The sequence below is a fragment of the Eleutherodactylus coqui genome, chromosome 13, assembly GCF_035609145.1.
Source record: "Eleutherodactylus coqui strain aEleCoq1 chromosome 13, aEleCoq1.hap1, whole genome shotgun sequence".
NCBI lineage: Eukaryota > Metazoa > Chordata > Amphibia > Anura > Eleutherodactylidae > Eleutherodactylus > Eleutherodactylus coqui.
In genome coordinates this window covers 48,647,132-48,667,518 of record NC_089849.1, presented here as the reverse complement: position 1 = coordinate 48,667,518, position 20,387 = coordinate 48,647,132, and the positions used below count along the sequence as shown (strand labels likewise).

General features: G+C 42.4%; 1 protein-coding gene across 1 annotated transcript in view; it reads left to right on the top strand.

The window, feature by feature from the left end:
- LOC136588297 (protein-glutamine gamma-glutamyltransferase E-like) overlaps window positions 1–17,528 on the top strand; it is a 34,757-nt gene extending 17,229 nt beyond the window's left edge. The window contains exons 7-13 of the mRNA XM_066587402.1: window positions 394–523; window positions 3,595–3,698; window positions 4,434–4,676; window positions 7,298–7,663; window positions 12,637–12,794; window positions 16,418–16,551; window positions 16,757–17,528. Coding sequence (XP_066443499.1) covers window positions 394–523; window positions 3,595–3,698; window positions 4,434–4,676; window positions 7,298–7,663; window positions 12,637–12,794; window positions 16,418–16,551; window positions 16,757–17,057 — 1,436 coding nt within the window. The 3' untranslated portion in view covers window positions 17,058–17,528. The remainder of the gene's footprint in view (window positions 1–393; window positions 524–3,594; window positions 3,699–4,433; window positions 4,677–7,297; window positions 7,664–12,636; window positions 12,795–16,417; window positions 16,552–16,756) is intronic.
- The last annotated feature ends 2,859 nt before the right edge of the window (window positions 17,529–20,387 follow it).

The window sequence follows — 20,387 nt, the reverse complement described above, 5'->3', positions numbered from 1 at the left end:
AACAATTAAAAAAATTTGATTTTTAGCTTTATACCCCTAATAAAACACTCCTATAAAAGTATATGGGAGACCATGCACGGCAGTCTGAAAAGAGTCAGATTTTTGTGCCATGTGCTCACATCACGTCTCCTAACAGCATTATATCATAGTATATGGTACATGACAGGTTCCCTTTAACTCTATGACAATGTAGGGGATTTGGATCTTTACGTCAGAAAAACTGTGCTTGAAACAACTACAAAGATATTAAATGTTGGGCCTACAATAAATATGACATGGTATTACAAGCTGGGGAATGCTGGAAAGTGTGACTGTCTCTATTAATGTAAAATATATACTTTTCTATGCTCATTTTCAAAAGTTTGATATTTGCCCTCTTTTATGCATTTCTAGCTCTCCGTTGCTTGGGAATACCAACCAGAGTAATCACAAATTATGTTTCGGCTCATGACAAGGATTCGAATCTGATTATCGAAAGCATATACAGTAAAAAAGGAAAATCGATGAGTAAAGACACATTGTGGTATGCAAAATATTCTCTATGTCTGTTGGTGTTGTGTGTGTACATAGTATAAGGCCGCTACAGGCATATTATTGCACCTGTATTACGGACAGGATCTATGATGTTGTGAGTTCAGGTTAGTAGATCCATAGTTGTGCCAGAACATTCCTCCATAATATGGGTGCAAGAGTACGCCCCTAATAAGTTCACATTAAAGCGGACTTAAGGTGATGCTGACAGCTGATGCCATACCATGTGGACAGGGCACTAGAATTTGTGACCACAATAACACTTGCTAATTATCTCAAACAGTATAACAAATCATGTGACTGTACTAATTTTATTATATAGTAAATTATAATAAATTAGACACACCTGCCCTTTCATGATTGGAGCTTCCCTGTATGGAAATTAGACACGTGACCCTGGAGTGCAGCATAACATAAAGTGACAAGTTTTCTGTGGATCAGTTTCAGCGTGCATTCACATTAGAACAGGAAAATCAAGAGATCTGAGCTACTTTAAATGAGGCCTGGTCTTTGGTACTAGACTAGTCAGGGCCAGGATTTCATACACTGCCAACCTTGTGAGGTTTTCTCGTACAGTGGTACCAACAGTTTACCAAAAAGGGTGCGATCAAGGAAAAAAATCCAGCGATAGGGGATCCTGTGAATGTAAACAATTCGCCATCGAAAGAGGCTAAGTAGAGGATGTCCAGAATCGTTCTGCCAAAAAGTCTATGCACAATCAAGCAAATTGCAGTCAAATGCAACGCTGGTGCTCCAACTAACGGAATATGTTGTTCTTTAGTACATATGGGCTTTAACAGCAAGAGGCAGAAAGACAAAACTCCAGTTGGCAGAAGAGTGCAAAAATGGGGCCACAGAGCAGTGGAAAAACATTGCCTGGTCAGATGTTGTCCCATGGTGATGGAAGGGTCAGAATTTGGTGCAAGCAGCATGAATAGATGACCTCTTGCTGTTAGCTGTTCAGAACATGTTAATACCTTCATATAATTTGTGGCAACTACAAGAAGCTTCTTGTATACATGGGCCATTATACCTGCAGAACAATTTCAACACCTGGAGGCCGAAGGAGGTTCCACGTGTTACTAGATGGGTGTATCTAATAAAGTAGCTATTTAGTGTATGTTAGTACATAAAAGTAGATTAAGCCAATGCTGCTAAATGGCTCTTAGGCCATTTTCAGATAAGCAAATTATAGGGGCATTTTTGCTCCCCTAAAACTGATGAGTGTCCTAACCCGACAGCCAGTCTATTGAAGCAAACTCAAAGCATCATGGATGCATATGATGCTCTGAGTTCAGGTCAGTAGACCCACAGTCAGGCCATAAATTTGCTTATAATATGTTCATAGCTTAAAGGGGATAACTTGTTTATCGGTGGGAAGGTCTCATCGTTGACACCCTCACTGATCTTGAGAATGGACTCTTATGTCTCCCTCTGCCTGTCACTTCAGGGTAGCATCTCCCAGTGCAGTGGCATCAGAATGAATGGAGTGCTAGCTGAGCACGCGTCTTCTGTGTTCCATTCATTTCAGTGTGACTAAAAAAAATACCAAAGAGCTTGCCACTTGAGCATCTCAACAGTCCCATCAAAAGTAAATGGAGCATCAGTGCACTTGCTTGACAGGTGCTCCATTCAGTCTCCTCCTCACTGCGGGAGAAGCAATAAGCCCGTAGTGAGGAAGTTGGGGATACAAGACCCCTGTTCTCGAGATCAGCAGTGGTCTCAGGGGTGAGACCCGCAATGATCAGCAATGTATCGCCTAGTCTGTCTTCTGGCAGCTCCCATTAGAATTGTTTAGAAGATTACTGGATACAATTTACACACTGTACTCAATAACAAATCAGTATGCAATTATCTCCTAAGTACCCCCTAGTGGTGGCTGCAGATAGACAGAAATTTCTCATTTAATTCTTTGTCCGGGGTTTGGAGCTTACTACTACAGCTTTTAGTTTCAAAAAGTTTTTATTGAGATAGCAAAAACGAAAGTGAATGCCATTTATGCAGCAATTTTCCTCACACAGGGTGCATACAAAGCAAAAGAAAGATAAAAGCAAATAAAGATAACATTTTTTCTACTTAGAGTTAAAACTTTGTCATAGATTACCTCACAGTTTATCAAAAATTATACATTTTGCTAATTTGAATCAGACTTTTGAACTAAAACCATAAAATGTATTCAACTTTTAACGTTAGGTCATTTTGCTTCTTTTGCATATCATAGAGCAGAGACAGTTCCTTTTTTCATGAGATCGCATCTGCAAAGTCTTTCAAACATTGTCAGGTTGGGCATTACTTGGGGCAATCTCAACGAGTGCAGAAAATGAAACACCCGATTGACCAGATAGTTTTCTGCTGCAGGGGGATTCAATTTGGCCTGAAATTGAGCTAATGTTAAAAGATGGGATCCCACTACAAAATAAGCTAGATCTGCCACCTCATTATTCTTCCACCATTGGAAATGGACCAGATCCCGACTCGGTGAGAATTTTACGTTTGAAATAATAGAAAGCCCCCATGAGGGTTTTGGAGATAGATTATATCTGAAGAGGACGTTTTTCCAAATTTGCATTGAGTAATAAGTAAGCCGTCTGGTGTCATATAAATTAGGGACCATGGGGCTATCTGACCACATCAGGTTTGGCAATGTATTAGGGGGTATTCTGGACTCCTTTATGTCCACCCATAGCGGGGCCTTAGTATCTCTCAGGGTCTCTTTCCTTTGAGCCGTTCTTGCCGCAGAATAGTATTTTTTTAAATTAGGGACAGAGAGAACCCCCCCTTTCTTTCATGATAATGCGTAATAGTACTCTTAATCCTAAGGTGTTTATTAGCCCAAATTAACCTAAAGTTAAGTTGTTGGAAGTTCGCTAATACTGCTCGAGAAATTGGGATAGACAGAGTCCAAAGCAGATATAGTATACTAGGTAATAAGTTAATTTTTACACCATGAATTCTTCCTACCCATGATAATAATGGATGACCCTACTACTACAACTTTTAAGTTTTCTTTCTAGGAATATTTTAACAAAATAATAAGTATTTAGTAAATCTTGTAATCTGCAGGAATTTCCATGTTTGGAATGAGAGTTGGTTCACCAGAAGTGAATTGGGTCCACATTATGGAGGATGGCAAGTGCTGGATGCAACACCACAAGAACTAAGTGGAGGTACAGGATGAGATCACATGTTTCTAAAACAACACTCATTGAAAGAAAAATAATGCACCCAGATAGAAATGTCAGATTGCTACAAAACTTGGCATGTAGTTATGTCTCAGGCAGATATATAAAGTACAGTTGTGGTCCGATTAGAAACTGGGTCTCGCTACCAGAGGCCATAAAAGTTCTTTTCCCGTTGCCCTATAAAAAGGCTCTTAGAGGCTATTTTTGTGTAATGTTCCTCCTGTTGAGAAATCATTGACCAGTAGACATGCCTCTACCACACACTCGAAGACATTTTGCTCAGTTTACAGACTTTGAGGGAGGGCACATCATTGGAATGAGAGAAGCAGGAAGTCTCATTCAATTCCAACAACTCCTTCTTGGTGCATTATTTTTTGGTCAGTGAGTTGTAGTTGTCTGCTGTCGGCAATCCCTACTTGTTCAAAGCGACCCTTCGCAAAAAAGAGCTTTGCACTAAGCATTCCATTGCTGAGCCCATAGTGAGCAGATGTAATCTGCTGGTAAGTGTTCCATTTCTTTGCAGCGCTCCCACAGGGGAAATTAAGCATTACACAGTATTCATTCATATTACTAGACGGCCTGTGTAATGCAGGACAGGACAGGTCCTCCAGAGCGAGAGACCCTCTTTGTAACGTTCTCCACTCTGACTCCCTAATAGCATATATTAAGATGGACAACCCCTTCAGGTTAAGGGCTAATTCTTTGATTTGTTTTCCATAGACATTCACTGCTGTGGTCCCGCCTCCGTCCACGCCATTAAAGAAGGAGACATTGATCTTGATTACGATGGCCCGTTCATTTACTCAGAAGTTAATGCAGACCGCGTTACATGGGTTCACTATGACAAGGATCTGAAGGAGAAAGTATACACCGACAGCGAATCTGTGGGGTCAAATATCAGCACCAAAGCTGTGGGGAGTGATGAACGGATAGATATAACGGACACCTATAAGTATCCAGAAAGTATGTCCTATTTACAACTATAATTTGTATTATTGATGCTATATGCAGTACTACTAAAAAGTATTTGCCCTCTATCATTGCATAGTTATTACTTTTATTTGTGATCTTTAAACAAAATGTTATATTAGACAATAGAGACCCTAAAAAACATAATAGTTTTTAAAGTGTTTCTACCTGAGATCCAGAGGTGTAGCTAAAGGCTTGTGGGCTTGAATGCAAATGTTTAACATTAGGGCCTTTCCACAACTTTCCCCTGCATCGTTGGGTGTCTTACAAAGCTCATTGATGAAACACTAGCAGTTAGGAGCACTGCTAGAATCTTAAAAGATCAGTCACAGTCAAAGGCTGAGTGTTGCAGAAATATTCTGCCTGTGTAAAAGGTCCCTTTAAAAGGTTGCCCAGGGTTTAAAAACACATGACTGTATTTTTCCAAACACAGCGACACCCTTGTCCATGGGGTCGTGTCTGGTATTGCAGCATAGTCCATTGAAATGAAAGGGAGCTGAGCTGCAATACCAGATACAACCCATGGACAAGAGTGGCATTATTATATAGGAATACCCCATTATACAAATGCTATAGTAAATTCAAAAATTATGCTATATTACTGGAAATAGTCCAATGTGTCTAGGGTTGCCATCAGGCTGGTACTTTACCCTAGAGGCCGGTGACGGTATTTATGTTTTACTGGCCAGTAAAAAATTGTTATCTGGTGTGAGCACCTCCGGCAGGGCAGCAACCCTCTTATCCAGCACTGTAACTCACTCTGAAGATCTGGTTGAGATGCAGATGCAATGCTCAGAGAAGATGCTCACTCTTTCCTATCTGCGCTGTACAATATGTTATGGAACAAAGACCCGGGGAGAGGACGTTCTCAGAGCACTGAAGCGACATCTGAATGGGAACTTCAGAGTGAATTATAGCACTGGATGACAGAGTTGCTACCCAGCCGAAGGTTCAGGAGTGGTAAGAGGGAGCACTAATATCACTGGGACACTAAACGAGGCACAAATAGTATTGGGACTATTAAGGGGGCTCTGATACTTCTTGGACCACTACAGGGGGAACTATTACTATTGGGGCCATCGAGAAGAGGCACTATTACTATTGGGGCCACTGAGAAGAGGCACTATTACCATTGGGGCCACTGTGAAGAGGCACTATTACTATTGGGGCCACTGAGAAGAGGCACTATTACCATTGAGGCCACTGTGAAGAGGCACTATTACTATTGGAGTCACCGAAGTGGCAGTGTTACTACTGGGACCACTGAAAGGACACACTGCTACTACTGGAGCCACTGGAATAATGGAGGGAAAGACATATTTTGTGACAAGTCAAGCCCCTAGCCACACCCTTACACCATGCCATCTTTTAACATGGACTTTTTTTGGTGGCAAAGGTGCCAATTGTTATTTTTTTTTAACCAATATTGCTCCAAACCAGACACTTTGTAGAAAATAGCAGTATAGTCCCAATTAAGTGACAGAATGGGCTCATCGATTCATGCTGCTTGTGTTAAATTATGACCCTCCCATTACGTGGTACAACAGAAATCTGGATTCATCTGACCAGGCGATGCTTTTCCTTTGCTCAGTGGTCTAATGTTTGCACTTTTTTGCCCACTGGAGTCTTGTCTTTCTGTTTCTCTTAGGCCTCGTTCAGCTCGAATGGGAGCTAGATAACACACACTACACACCTACAATCATGTGAACGGGCAATTTCAAAGCTAATTAAAATAACGATTTTTAGTGCAGTATAGCTGCAATCTTTTCAAGCGCCAATATTGCGCGTGTGAACAAGGCCTTAGACAACAATGGCGCTAGAACTGGTCATTGGCTGTTATAGCCCATCTGGGCTAAGGAATGATGTGTTGTGTGTTCGGATATGTTATTTGGAGCAGGATTGTTGCATTCATTTGCCATGAGCTTGACTCTGTATCACCTGTTCATCTGAACGATTCTTGACCTCCTCCTCTAACCACTTTCATTGATTAGTTGTTTCCTCAATCACATTATTATACTTATACGCTCCACATTATTGCTTAAGAAACCCCCACAATGTTGGCAATGTATCAAATACCAATCCCAGTTATTCTAGAACTGATGACAATTAGAGATGAGCGAGCGTACTCGCTAAGGGCAAATACTCGAGCGAGTATTGCCTTTTGCGAGTACCTGCCCGCTCATCTCAAAAGATTCGGGTGCTGGCGGGGAGTGGCGGGGAAGAGCGGGGAGGAACGGGGGGGATCTCTCTCTCTCCCGCCCGCTCACTCCTGCAACTCACCGCTCACCCCCGCCGGCACCCGAATCTTTTGAGACGAGCGGGCAGGTACTCGCAAAAGGCAATACTCGCTCGAGTATTTGCCCTTAGCGAGTACGCTCGCTCATCTCTAATGACGATGCCTAGTTTAGAGTCCCTGAGATTGCTCAATTTTCCGATTCTAATGTGGATTCATTAGAAACTGATCCATAGAAAACTTGTCACGTGATTTTATGCTCTACTCCGATGTCACATGTCGAGTTTCCATGTAGGGAAGTTGTAATCATGAAAAGGCCGGTGCCTCTTATTAAGTGGCCATTCACTGTATTGTAATTATACTTTAACGCTTTGTCTTCCAGAATCTGAAAAAGAAAGATCCATTTACTTGAAAGCCCGGAAAAAACTAATAGAAATGGGTATCATGAACAAGGAGAGCCTTGAAAAGCGAGGAATTGGAAAGAAGCGTCGCAAGAAGAGAACCGGAGGAGCCTCATTTGACGACCTAAATGAGGAGAAGGAAGAATTTGACATTAAAGGAAGCTTTGAACTAAATTCATCCACGGAGTTTGGAACTGACATACATCTGACACTGCATTTACAGAATATCACTAAGAAAAGTGAAATAGTTAAAGTAAAGCTCAGCTCCTCTACCATTGAATACACGGGCAGACCGCGCTCTGAAGTATATTCTGATAGTGCCACGATTACTGTGCCACCCAAAAAAGGTAATCCATTATCCTATTCCTACTTGGTTTTAGCCATATTGGGATATGTTCATACGGGAAGGAATTTACTATGGACATTTCACAGTGGACATTCTTCTGCAAATCCACAATGCAAAGTATGTAAAAATTTGCACCATTTTGGTGTACAATTCATCCGCTCATCCAAAATCCACACTGCAGGTCAATTTCCACATGCATTTTTTGTGGATTTTTTTTCACAGCGTGTGGACAAAGTTGTAAAAATTTCATCCACTTTGCTGCTACTGTAAATGCTGCAGGTCTTCCAGACAGAAAATTTGCAGCAAATCCACCCCGTCTGAACTTAGCCATAGCGTGGCAAACTTTTTCCCATCAACCCTTACCCCCACCACTCCCTTCCATATGCAAGTCTGACTCAGTAGTTTAGTACAGAGTCTCTGGTGAACCACTATTAATTGTTCATAGCTAGTGCCTAGTTGCTCTACTTTCTGTCCTGGTAATCTAGTGGTTCAGTACCCTATTGTAATGATTAAGCCGTACTTTTATTTTCCTGGTTTTCCAGTGACTCTCCTAGTGGTTAAGTTGTTTAGTACTAATATACCTGTATAAAATGACTTTTTATCTGAGGCTTTTAACTTGAGCTATAGTGAATGCAGAGGTTGGCCCTAATGACCTGATCCTTTATAGTGAATAGGTGGAGGGACTACCAGTGGGTTGTTGCTATTGGGTCTCACTTTCCCTTCCTGTACCTGTATCGGTTGCAGCCACTGCTTTTCTTATGGTCGGGGCCATTTCCTATTTGTCCTTGGTATTGGGCAACGCCAGGGGCTCTCGCTAGGAATTGTGCCCTATCACATGGGTTAGACCATAAGGTTCTGTAAAAAAAAACTCATCAGACTCTCATGGATCATGCTTGCAACTTAAACCGGATTTATTAATAACAAACAATGAAAGTCTTTTGCAAGATATCTCCTGCTTTCATGGAGTGTATAGCTTAACACTTGTCACCTTACTCCAGACTTCAAGACAGGCTTCCAGTACTGAGGCGCTGAGGAAATGGAGGCAATGGGAGGTAAATACTGGTCCAGATCAATAATTCTGGCGGGAGGACCCTTTAGGCAATGCACTGATTCTTCGTTGCTCTAGAATTCCAATCTTTCAGATGCTACTATACGACTGCTGGGAGCATCTCAAACTCAGGTCCTCCAAACACCAACTATTCCACAAAGCTAGCGCCACCCTTCCTTCCAGTTCTGGGTCCTCAGCAACCAGTAAAAAAAATAGTTAAATTCTTGACTTTAAAAGATTTAAAGGGATTGTTCGAAATACAGCTTCTTTATAAAACCAGGTTACCCATGTGTAAGACTTAATAAAAAAGCTCCTAGAACTTATGCTCACGCTCCCATCTCATCCCTCGTCAGCTGCTCCGAGTCTCCCTGGTGATGTATTATTTGTGGGCTGCAGTCAGCCTGTGGCGTCCCGTAAACCTGTCACTGCAGCCAATGAGATCCAGTGGGATCCAGTCAATTCTACTTCTTATGCTGATGTCAGGCGGGGGTATGTTAGGTCCATTGTTTGGTCCCTGTTTTGGAGAATGTAATATGGAGCTAATGTAAATCTATAGGCCTATACTCATGGCTATATATTTCATGGCTGTTTTTTTAAAAACGCAGCATGACGTATTTTGACTTCTGTATTTGTACTCTTTTCTCTTGAGCAAATACGGATCAGTAGTAGAAAAAATTAGGAAGAAAGAGGCAAATAATGATGACATACGGTTGTAATGTCACCTGGAACAGATCCATACCATGCATTCATATTAAGGAACTATTTCAATGTGCTCTTCTGAAACAAGACTTACCAGTCTTAGACTGCACTTACATCTTGCATTGACGGCGCAGTTATTAAATGTCATTTTTTTCCCCTGCTAAACAAAGTGTTGGGCCTAAAGGGTGTATAAATAAATGATTCATTCTTTTTCTCGGTTTAAAAAAAAAATTTTTTGAATACTTTTAAACCAATTTAAAAAATTAGAAACGGTGGCATTATGGAGTATTGAGGCCGGATTCAAACGTACGTATTTGCACGCACACTTGTGCAAAAAAATTGCATAAAATAGAACTCATTGATTTCAATGGAATCGTTCACATGCGTGTATCTGGCATGCGCAATTCTGTCATGCAAAAAAAAAAAAATAGCATGCTAATTTTTATGCAGGGAAAGAGCAAATCCTGAAATCATTAAACTAAATGGCCATTTCAGGGGCTGAGAGCATCGGTGCTTGTTTTGATTTTCTTGTGCGCGCAATTGTACACGACTTGTGTGCAGAAAAAGTACAGTCAAATATTTTGTTGCAAATATGCAAAGGGTATTTATTGTACAAAAGCCCACTGCAAAAACACGTGCAAATATGCTTACGCTTGTGCTAATGTGGTCTGACAGTAGTGTTATTTATGCTGCATATATGGATAATAACATCAATAAAATGCTAATTAAAGGGTTCCTAAAGTTCAGTTTGAACTTGAAGGATCTACATCCTTCATAAAGTTCATAAAGTTCAGTTCAAACTGGAAGTCAGGAGTCAGGAACGATTTTTTTCCTCCAAATGAGCTAAATTGGTTTGATTTTTTTTTTTGCCTCCCTCTGCACCAACAAGTAAGATGAAAAGAAAAGTTGCCCGCGCTCTCGGGACCCGAACCCCCGGATCAGGCTGCAAACATCACTCGCTTCAATGTTTTATTAATGCAATTTCTGCATACTCAGTGCTGTTTTAGTGCAACGCGTTTCGTCGTAACATACGACTTTATCAAGCACAGACAGCATAAAATTACATATTATCGCTTAAAACAACTCACATTTAAGTAGTGGTCATCCTATACGTCCCGGTGTGTTGAGAAGGATCAGTCTCGGCGTCCCCACTGAGCGGAGCGCAGCGGGAGGGGCGGGCCGTCCGCCCGGCGTCTCCATGCGTGATGACGTCATGACGTCAGACGTCCTCGGGGTGGAGCTATGTCCTCCATTCCCTATTCGTTACATAGCCTGTCGATCATAGCGCATGTATCTTGGTAGCACTGGCTATGCATTAGCGCTAGGCGCCGTACCTGGCTCCTCCTCATGTGACGTTGATATATGAGTCACATGCGGGGCTCCTATGTTTACGCCGTCTCCTAGGTGACTACAAGAGACCTGATGTCACCTAGTTTAACAGAGTATCCTGGTTATATGTGCTCTACTTATTGTACAATTGTTGCGCTATTATGGACATGCTGATCCAAACAGTTATTTCATACGGTGTTTGATAGATTGCTATTATACATATTATGGTCCTTAGTGGGCTGTAACCCTTTGCAAACACATAGCGGGTTGTTTTTAACCCTTTCTCTGCCAATAAGGGATATATAATTATAGACAAAGGTGAAAGTGTATATCTTTCTTTGGGTGTTAGATTTAAATTAGTATGTTAAGATTGGAACCGGAATTATTATTCTACTATTATTCCACTATATAAAACGAGATGTGAGTAACATAGACTGTTAGTATAAAAACACAATAAGAAATAGTATTACAGATATACCCATATATAAAAGTGTAAGTTTTAACGCATGCTATATGTATTTTATGAATATGTATTTTATATACACATATATACTGTACTAAGTGGTGGCATCCATATTCCGGTTCCAATCTTAACATACTAATTTAAATCTAACACCCAAAGAAAGATATACACTTTCACCTTTGTCTATAGTTATATATCCCTTATTGGCAGAGAAAGGGTTAAAAACAACCCGCTATGTGTTTGCAAAGGGTTACAGCCCACTAAGGACCATAATATGTATAATAGCAATCTATCAAACACCGTATGAAATAACTGTTTGGATCAGCATGTCCATAATAGCGCAACAATTGTACAATAAGTAGAGCACATATAACCAGGATACTCTGTTAAACTAGGTGACATCAGGTCTCTTGTAGTCACCTAGGAGACGGCGTAAACATAGGAGCCCCGCATGTGACTCATATATCAACGTCACATGAGGAGGAGCCAGGTACGGCGCCTAGCGCTAATGCATAGCCAGTGCTACCAAGATACATGCGCTATGATCGACAGGCTATGTAACGAATAGGGAATGGAGGACATAGCTCCACCCCGAGGACGTCTGACGTCATGACGTCATCACGCATGGAGACGCCGGGCGGACGGCCCGCCCCTCCCGCTGCGCTCCGCTCAGTGGGGACGCCGAGACTGATCCTTCTCAACACACCGGGACGTATAGGATGACCACTACTTAAATGTGAGTTGTTTTAAGCGATAATATGTAATTTTATGCTGTCTGTGCTTGATAAAGTCGTATGTTACGACGAAACGCGTTGCACTAAAACAGCACTGAGTATGCAGAAATTGCATTAATAAAACATTGAAGCGAGTGATGTTTGCAGCCTGATCCGGGGGTTCGGGTCCCGAGAGCGCGGGCAACTTTTCTTTTCATCTTACGGATTTTACTAGTGGGTCCTGCAATCCAGCAGGACACAGAAGCCCAGCAGCCATACGGACGGACCAGGGGATTTATATGCCAACGAGGAAGTGGAGGTGTTGGTGGGGCCTCTAATCAGGGGCACTCACCAAACACCGGGTGAGTTAATCTCAATATTTTCTTTTTCTTTAATATAGCACTCCCAGGAGAGTGCCACATCTATTTCTGTTTAACTCCTAGCCTACATCTATAGCGCTTCCCTGACGTGCATTTGTTCTGCCCCAACAAGAGGAGGGAAGGGGGTTGTTGAAACAGGCTGAACTAGATGGACATTGTCTTCATTCAGCCTAACATACTATGTTACATTACCACCTTATGGTTAGCAGTGGTATTGCAGCCATGTTAAAATTTTTTGGGAGGATCTATGTATCTGTAAACCTTTCTAGCTCTTGTACCTTTGAAGTCCAAATTCATCAGGCTCTAGCACACATATAACCATTACTTTCTTATTTATTCCAGAGAAGACGCATTCTTTAAGTATACCTGCTTCAGACTATGAACATAAATTGTCAAGCCATAATCTTATGGAAGTTGTTGCACTTTGTGAATTGAAAAACAAAAAGAAAATGCTTGTTCGTAAAGTTATCATTATTGAGAGGCCCCATCTGGACATACAGGTAAAAAAACCTATCCAGAACCGTGTACATAATAGAAAACTTATTATGATGGGAACCTTATTTAGGGTCCTGTCATTCAAATAAGGGTTTTCCCCAGAAAACAAAATTATCCCATATCTACAGGACTGCTGGGACCCTAACCAATCCCGAGAACAGGGATCTGGGGAGTTCAGTAATAAACACAGCAGTGGCAATCAAAAATGCATGGAACAGCTTCAGTTATTTCAGTGGGAGCACCGGATTGAATTGCTGAAATATCTCTAGTACTCCCATTGATATGAGTGGAGCAGCAGTGCACACAAATGCGACCACTACTATATTCATTACTGAAGGCTTCAGACCCCTATTCTCAGGATCGGTGGGATTCCAGTGTTTGGATCCCATGACCAGCAAGTAGTACCCTATCCTGCTGATATGGAATAACTTGCTATTGTGGGAAAACTCCTTTAAAGCTGCTTTCACACAAGGTGGAATTAGTCCATACGGACATTTATGCATTGCTATGTTATCACTATGGGGTTTGAATTCCGCATCTGGTAAAATCTGTGTCTTTACTTCAAAACTGCAACAGTATATCCAGCTGCAAAAAAACTTTCTGCTGTGGAATTAGGGACATCTTCAGAAATTGTTGTTGCAGATTCCTTACAGAAGATGTAATTCCACTAATAAAATCTGCGGAAAAAAATGAAAAAAAGTCCACAAAACATTCAACAGGGTGCATTCTGCAGTTAAAAACGACCAAAATCCGCACTATTTGACAAATTCTATAACTACTCTGCGTCCTATAGAATAATTCTGCCCGCTTGAAAGCACTGTACGAGTGAAATTGTGGCAGCCGAGCGGAGGCAAGCCAAGGTGGGGATGACCACAGGTGGATGTCACGGGTGGCTCTGCGATCTCTCACTGCAATGGATAAAGGGCCTATCTCGGTTGCGTGCAGAGGCAAAGAGTTTACTACGAGTAGCAATTATCAACGGTGGTTTGTAACGTGACGCCAGTACCTTTTGTTAGCGGACTCCAGTTGTTAGTATTTGAAGTAATTTGACATGAGTCCTAGTACCTTTGTTGGCAAACCGAAGGTACACAGTTTACTTTAGCTATTTGTAATGGTTGAACACAATCGTGCAGTCCACAGTAATGCAGAGGTTTAGCTTCACACTAAAATAACATTGCTGCAATTATCAGGATAGCACAGTACAGATTTATCTTCAACGCTCTCTCTCTCTTTCTTTGTATTTTCCAGTTGCCCAGAATAGAATTCCCACAGTCCTAGTTATCCGAGGGTCAATTCCCAATGGATTACTAGACAGATGATGGAGTTATTTAGAGATGGGCCACTTTTACTTTCCCTGGCTTTAACAGGGCCTCGTGCAACTCACTGCTATGTAGATTGTTCCAAGTCTTTTCTCCTCCACACTGCGCTTGTTTTAGAAGGGTGAAAGTCTTTGCCTTTCATTCTGGAGAATGTTACTCCTCTGCAGCACTACTGTACACCTTCTTTCATGTCCTCTTCCTCAGACAACCCCCTTACTACTCCCTCTAACTCCTCCTTCACTTCCTGTCTTAACTCCCTCACTTTCTCTCCAAACCTCCCCACACATCCTGCCTCACCCTGCTTATTTTTTCACTCTTGAATCTCACCCTTCCCTCTCTACCAGTCAGGGATACAATGACAAGCAGCCAATCAGCAGCAAGCTGTTTGCCAGGCAGATAGCTTAAGTCTGTGAAGGAAGGGGAAAAAAGGGGTCTTTTTCATATATGACACCTTCTATGTCTCCGCGGAAGCACATAGCCAGGTGCTTCAGGACTGGTGATTGTGTGGCTACCCTGGAGGACCCCCCGGCCACTGTAAGATCACACATTGCATATTTGTTGCAGGATTTCGGCTGTAAAATTCTTGGAAATTTTGGGACAAAGTACAGTGCAATATTAATTAATAAGGTTTTAACAAACCCCATTGGCTCACAGTAGATGAAATCCACAGAAGGTTCTAGTCTTTCTACGATTTTCAAACCTTAGGGCTCAGTCACACGGGCGTTTATTGCCGCGATTTGCGCATGCGCATGCGTCCGGCGATTTTTTTAAAACCATTGCTTTGCAATGGTATCGGACACATGAGCGCTTTTTATGCGCTCGTCCGATAAATTAGAGAACAGAAATCGCAGATCGCACCTATCTGCGATCTGCGATTCCTGTTCTCTTCTCTATATGCGCTCAATGGGGCCGGCGGCAGCAGCGCCGACCCCAATGAGAACATATAGGAGATAAATCATTCTTCTCTGCCACAGCTGTGGCAGAGAAGAACGATGTTTGCCCATTGAATTCAATGGAGCTACAATACAGCCGCTCCATTGAAAGCAATGGGCTGCCGGCGTGCGCGGGGTTAATTGTCGGGAAGGGGTTAAATATATAACCCCTTTCCTGCAATGCATCCTGAAAAGTGAAAAAATAAAAAAAAAGGATGTACTCACCTGCTCCCGGCAGCCTGAGATCCCCGCAGCGGTCCTGCAGTGGGTGTGAAGGGGGTGTGACTCAGGCTTGCCCCTGATTGGCTCAGCCTGAGCCAATCAGAGGCTGATCTCAGTCACACCCATTCATGAATTCATGAATGGGTGTGACTGAGACTTGCTTCTGATTGGCTCAGCGCTGAGCCAATCAGGGGCAAGCCTGAGTCACACCCCCTTCACACCCACTGCAGGCCGGCCGCCGGGATCTCCAGCTGCCGGGAGCAGGTAAGTACATACATTTTTTTATTTTTTCACTTTTCAGGATGCATTGCAGGAAAGGGGTTATATATTTAACCCCTTCCCGACAATTCACCCCACACTCGCCCGCAGCGCTTGCATTCAATGGAGCCGCTGTATTGCCGTCTCCATTGAATGCAATGCGCTGGACAGCTCCGGCCCGTTTCTAATGAAACGCAGCTAGGAGCAGATTTTCGGGCGATTTTTGGGCCGATTTTTCGGCGCCGGTCACGCGATTTGCGCATGCGCATCCGTCATGCGATGCGCAAATCGCATGAAAAAACGCCCGTGTGACTAAGGCCTCAATGTGTTCTCAGTTCAAACTAAAATCCACAACTAAATCATGTGTGATTTCATAACTTTGAACTGGAAACAAACATGCAGTTTTCAATGCAACTTGAGATACAGCTTTTGATGGCTTTGGCTCAGAAGAACTACATTTAAACTACAGCAAGAGCTGCATATACTATGTAGTTGTAACACAAAACGATCATTCAACCTCTGAATGAAAAAAAAACAAACAGTAAAAACCTCTCAGCAACTATTTCTTCATGAAATCACTGGTGGGTCATGGTCAACTCAAACGATCACTGCGATCACCCTGTAACTTCAAAGCTTTCGATGCAAAACTTTGTGACCATTTTTAGAAAAAGCCATTTTTTCTAAGCATATTTTCTATTGATTGGCGCGTGTTCCATCCAAACCCACTGATTTTGAGTTGTTTGTCACATGGTTCCATTGAAACAGCGTGTTGCCAATGCATCTAGAATAAGGTAACACTAGCATAATTCATCGATAACCAAACTACAAAGCTGATAAAGACCCTTAGCTGAAGTTTTGAAATTAATTACATTTACTAGAACATTTTTTTTTTTACAGATTCACGACACTGCATATGTAAAAAAATCTTTGGAGGTGGAGATTAGATATACAAATCCCTTATCTACCGAGCTGAATGATGGAGTCTTAGTCATTGATGGTAGTGGATTGGTCGATAAAAAGATAAGGCGAAAGTAAGTCATTAAAGGAAATAATGTTATTTTTTTTTATAATACCTGAAATTGTAGGTGCCTTGATCCCAGAGAAGGAAAAATCACCATCTAGGTTCCTCAATTTGACTGTAAGAACTGGATGACACGTCTAAATGTCCCTTGTTTGTTGCCTCTCGAACCAAGTGCCATGCCGAAACAAATATTAACCATTTATTGATTATTACAGAGCACGAAAGTTGAAGCCCAGACAATCGGGCAGAATGATGGTGATGATTACGCCCTACCAAAGTGGAAGCAAACAGCTCACAGTGCATTTTACTTCCAAACACTTTACAACTATTAAAGGATTTCACAAAGTAAAAGTGCAACAAGGTGGTAAAATCGACAAGGAGCGTGAAACCAATGCGGAGGTTGAAGTATCAGAGGTGCATGAAGCTTATGAAGATGGAGATGTATATGAGGAGGGTGAAGAGGAAGAAGATGGGGATGCATATGACGAGGATGAAGATGAGGACTATATGGAATAAGAATAAACCAGCTATCAGTAACACTGAACAGATTTAACAGTGTACGGCTGAATTCATATTTTATGCCGAGACCCACTTCGCTTGTTAGTCTGTGCCGATCATGAGTGTAAAAAAAAACACATGTATTGCGCAGTATATTTATTAATTTCGTCTTCCCCTGTATTGCATCATATAGTTCACTACACTACTCTATATAGTGAATATAAAGGTATGCCGCTGATGCATATCAGCCTGGCGTATGTCAAAAGAGCACTCTATTGGTATATGGCAGGCAAATGGGGCCCTATGCATACGTCAAATGTAGTTCACAAACTTAATATGAACGAAGCCTCATTTTTGCGTGACAAAACCCCTTAAGTAACGCACTGAGCGCCGCTAATTTTATGCCTTATGGATATTGATGTTCCAGTGTTTACATAAAGTTATGGAAAAATTACTCTTAACAGGCTAAATAAAAAGGTATGAATCTTTGCTCATTTTGTGCTAGATTTTATATAGATTGTGCCCTTTTTTTGTCTGATCCAAACTGAAATTTGGTCTCCTTAGGGAGAGCACCTAGAAGGTGTGAGGAGACTTATAAGGTCATGCATGCTGCTCTGGGAAATATATGCAAATAGGAAGATGGAACAATGCCTCTGTAGCGCCACCTATTTGAAGGCAGCATTCCTGCAAGTCAATGTCAGACCTTTTAAAGGGGGTTTCCAGGCACAAAATACTATCCTTAGGACAGGTCATCAATAGTTAATTGGCCGGGGTCTGCTGTTCGTGCACCTACCTGGCCAATGAGATTAATGGGTGCATGCTGTTAGCACCACTATACACAGGGGTTGATGAGGGTGTGATTTACAGCGCTCATTAAAGATATGTGGAAGGAAGGAGTTAAACTCACCTGGCAGAAGGGAGGGAAGTGAACACCGAGACTGCTCTCTCCCATCTGGATGTCCAAGAAGACCTTGTATACAAATCCTATGGAGTCCGCGTCCAACCAATGGATGAAGGATGTTCCCTTTTTATTTTAAGAAAGAAAGTAACAATGTGGACCCCAAAGCGGTGACCCACTGTATAAAAGGCAAAAGTGCAACGCGTTTCGGCTAACTGAAATAGCCTCTTTTAAGCACACATAGCCTATAGTCCACTATACAGGCTATATATATAATAAAGAAATATAGGGCTTACCAGATCCAAAAGGGTGTGTGTGACCATCCTCGCGTTCATGGCACCCGGAAATGACACTTCCGTACCGGGGGCATTAGGGGGAAACAGGGGGAGCTCTCTCTCTTCCCCCTGCTCCCCCTCGCAACCCCCCGCTCACCCCCAGTGCCCCCCGAATCTTTTCGCCCCATTAAGCAGTTACTCGAAAAAAGCGATACTCGTTTGAGTAATTGCTCTAAACGAGCACGTTCGCTCATCTCTACTAAATATTTAAATGTTAAAAGTCACATATTTATATGGATGAGGTCTGTTTGAGTAAGGCTAGGGCTACACGGATTTTGATGGCTGATGTATCGTGTTGGCTACATTGCAAGCAATAAAAGTGAATGTGGTTGTACAGAAATAATGCAGGCTTACATTTCTGCCAATGTCGTGTTGTGTTTGTAGTAACTTGAGGGTCACTGCGACCACATTCACTTTTATTACTTGCAACTTAGCGAGCATGAAGCTGTGATCTTTGGCTGTGCAATGTAAAGTCTCCATGTAGCCCTAACCTTATAGTCTCTTGGTTTGATGAGAGATCTTTTATATGTTTCATGTACTAGACTTTATAACAGCCACTACTTCTCCGTAGTTAAGCGGATGTCCCACAATGGACATTTAACAACCATTCACAGGTCCACAGCTGGGACCCCCACCAATCACTAGAATAGGGGTCTCAAGCCCCCAGTTCCTTACCAGAGCATGACCACAGAGAGCAAAAATCAGAATGAAGTGTTGGTCATACATTCTCCATTCAGTGTCTATGTAGTTGATTAACATATTTTTTTTTTGACAAAGACTCATTGAGTCGAAACGTCACATTTTGGGGGGAATAAAAACCGTTTTGTATTTGCACCGCAACTGCTGCCTACATCAACTTTCTTCACTATGTAGTTGATTAAGGCAGCCAAGTAAAGCACATGGACTCCACAAGACTACTGAAGGTGTCCTGATATCCTGTCCTGATGTCCAAGATATCTGACTCCGGATTCCGTAGCAAATACCTGCCATAGCATGCTATGGAAAAGCGTTTTTTTCTGCCCACGAGTGGAAATCAATCGCGATTTTCCACTCGCGGGGGAAAAATTGCAGCATGCTCTATTTCTAGTTGGATTCTGTGCGAATGGCATTCATTGAAGTTCCTCAAATCATTCCTGAATGGTAGTAGTGTGGCAGAGGGTAACATCTCAGGGGACAGACCACTGGCTTTAGGGAGTACTGTTACTATGAGGAGATGTACTAAGTCTGTACCATGTTTAGGCTCTGTAGGAGGTAGGTGTCAACGTAACATCCACATGAAGCAGGGGCATAGCTAACGGCTCATAAGCCCGGGTGCAAAAGTTTATTTTGGGGCCCCCCCAACTACTCTTAAACCCCTTAACGCAGAGGCGTAACTTGAATGCAAAACCTGTAAGAGGGCCCCAACTATAATGCTTTATTCATAGTACTGGGCTCCCTATATGGAGAAGAGAGGCCTTATTGACCCCCTTAAGGCTTCTGAGCCCGGGTGCAATCGCATCCCCTATAGTTATGCCAGAGACATGAAGGCTACCCAGCAAAACATTGCCCAGAGCATCACACTGTTAGCCCCTATTCACAGAATAGGGAACAACTTGCTGATCGGTAGGGGTCTCAGAACAGCACTCCCATATCCCATTCTGCCTATCACTGCAGGGGTTGCTTCTTGCCCCAAAGTGATGTCAGCATGAAGGGAGCACTGGCCAAGCATGCGCAGTCAGCGCGTCATTCATGTCAGTGGAGCTAAACCAAATACATGAGACAGTGCCACTCAGGTATTTCCACAGCCTAATTAAAAGTGAATGGAGCACTGGTGCGCTTGTGTGACCAGCACTCCATTTAGTCTCCTCTTCACTGCTGGTGAGAGGTGGATAGGGGGTCAGTCATACCGCACTGAGGAGGACAGTGGGCAGTTTGTCCAAATTAGACAACACATCCCACACTCAGTCTTGGAGAGCCTTGAACAATCAATATGGATCCATCAATCACTCATTCCAGAACACAGACATCCTCATCTGGAAATCGTCCTGCATCCTGATCGGCTTCAGTACAGTCTTATATATAAAACACAAATCCACAGTTCTGGTCCGATATTAGTGAAATTTTGCATGAGCGTTC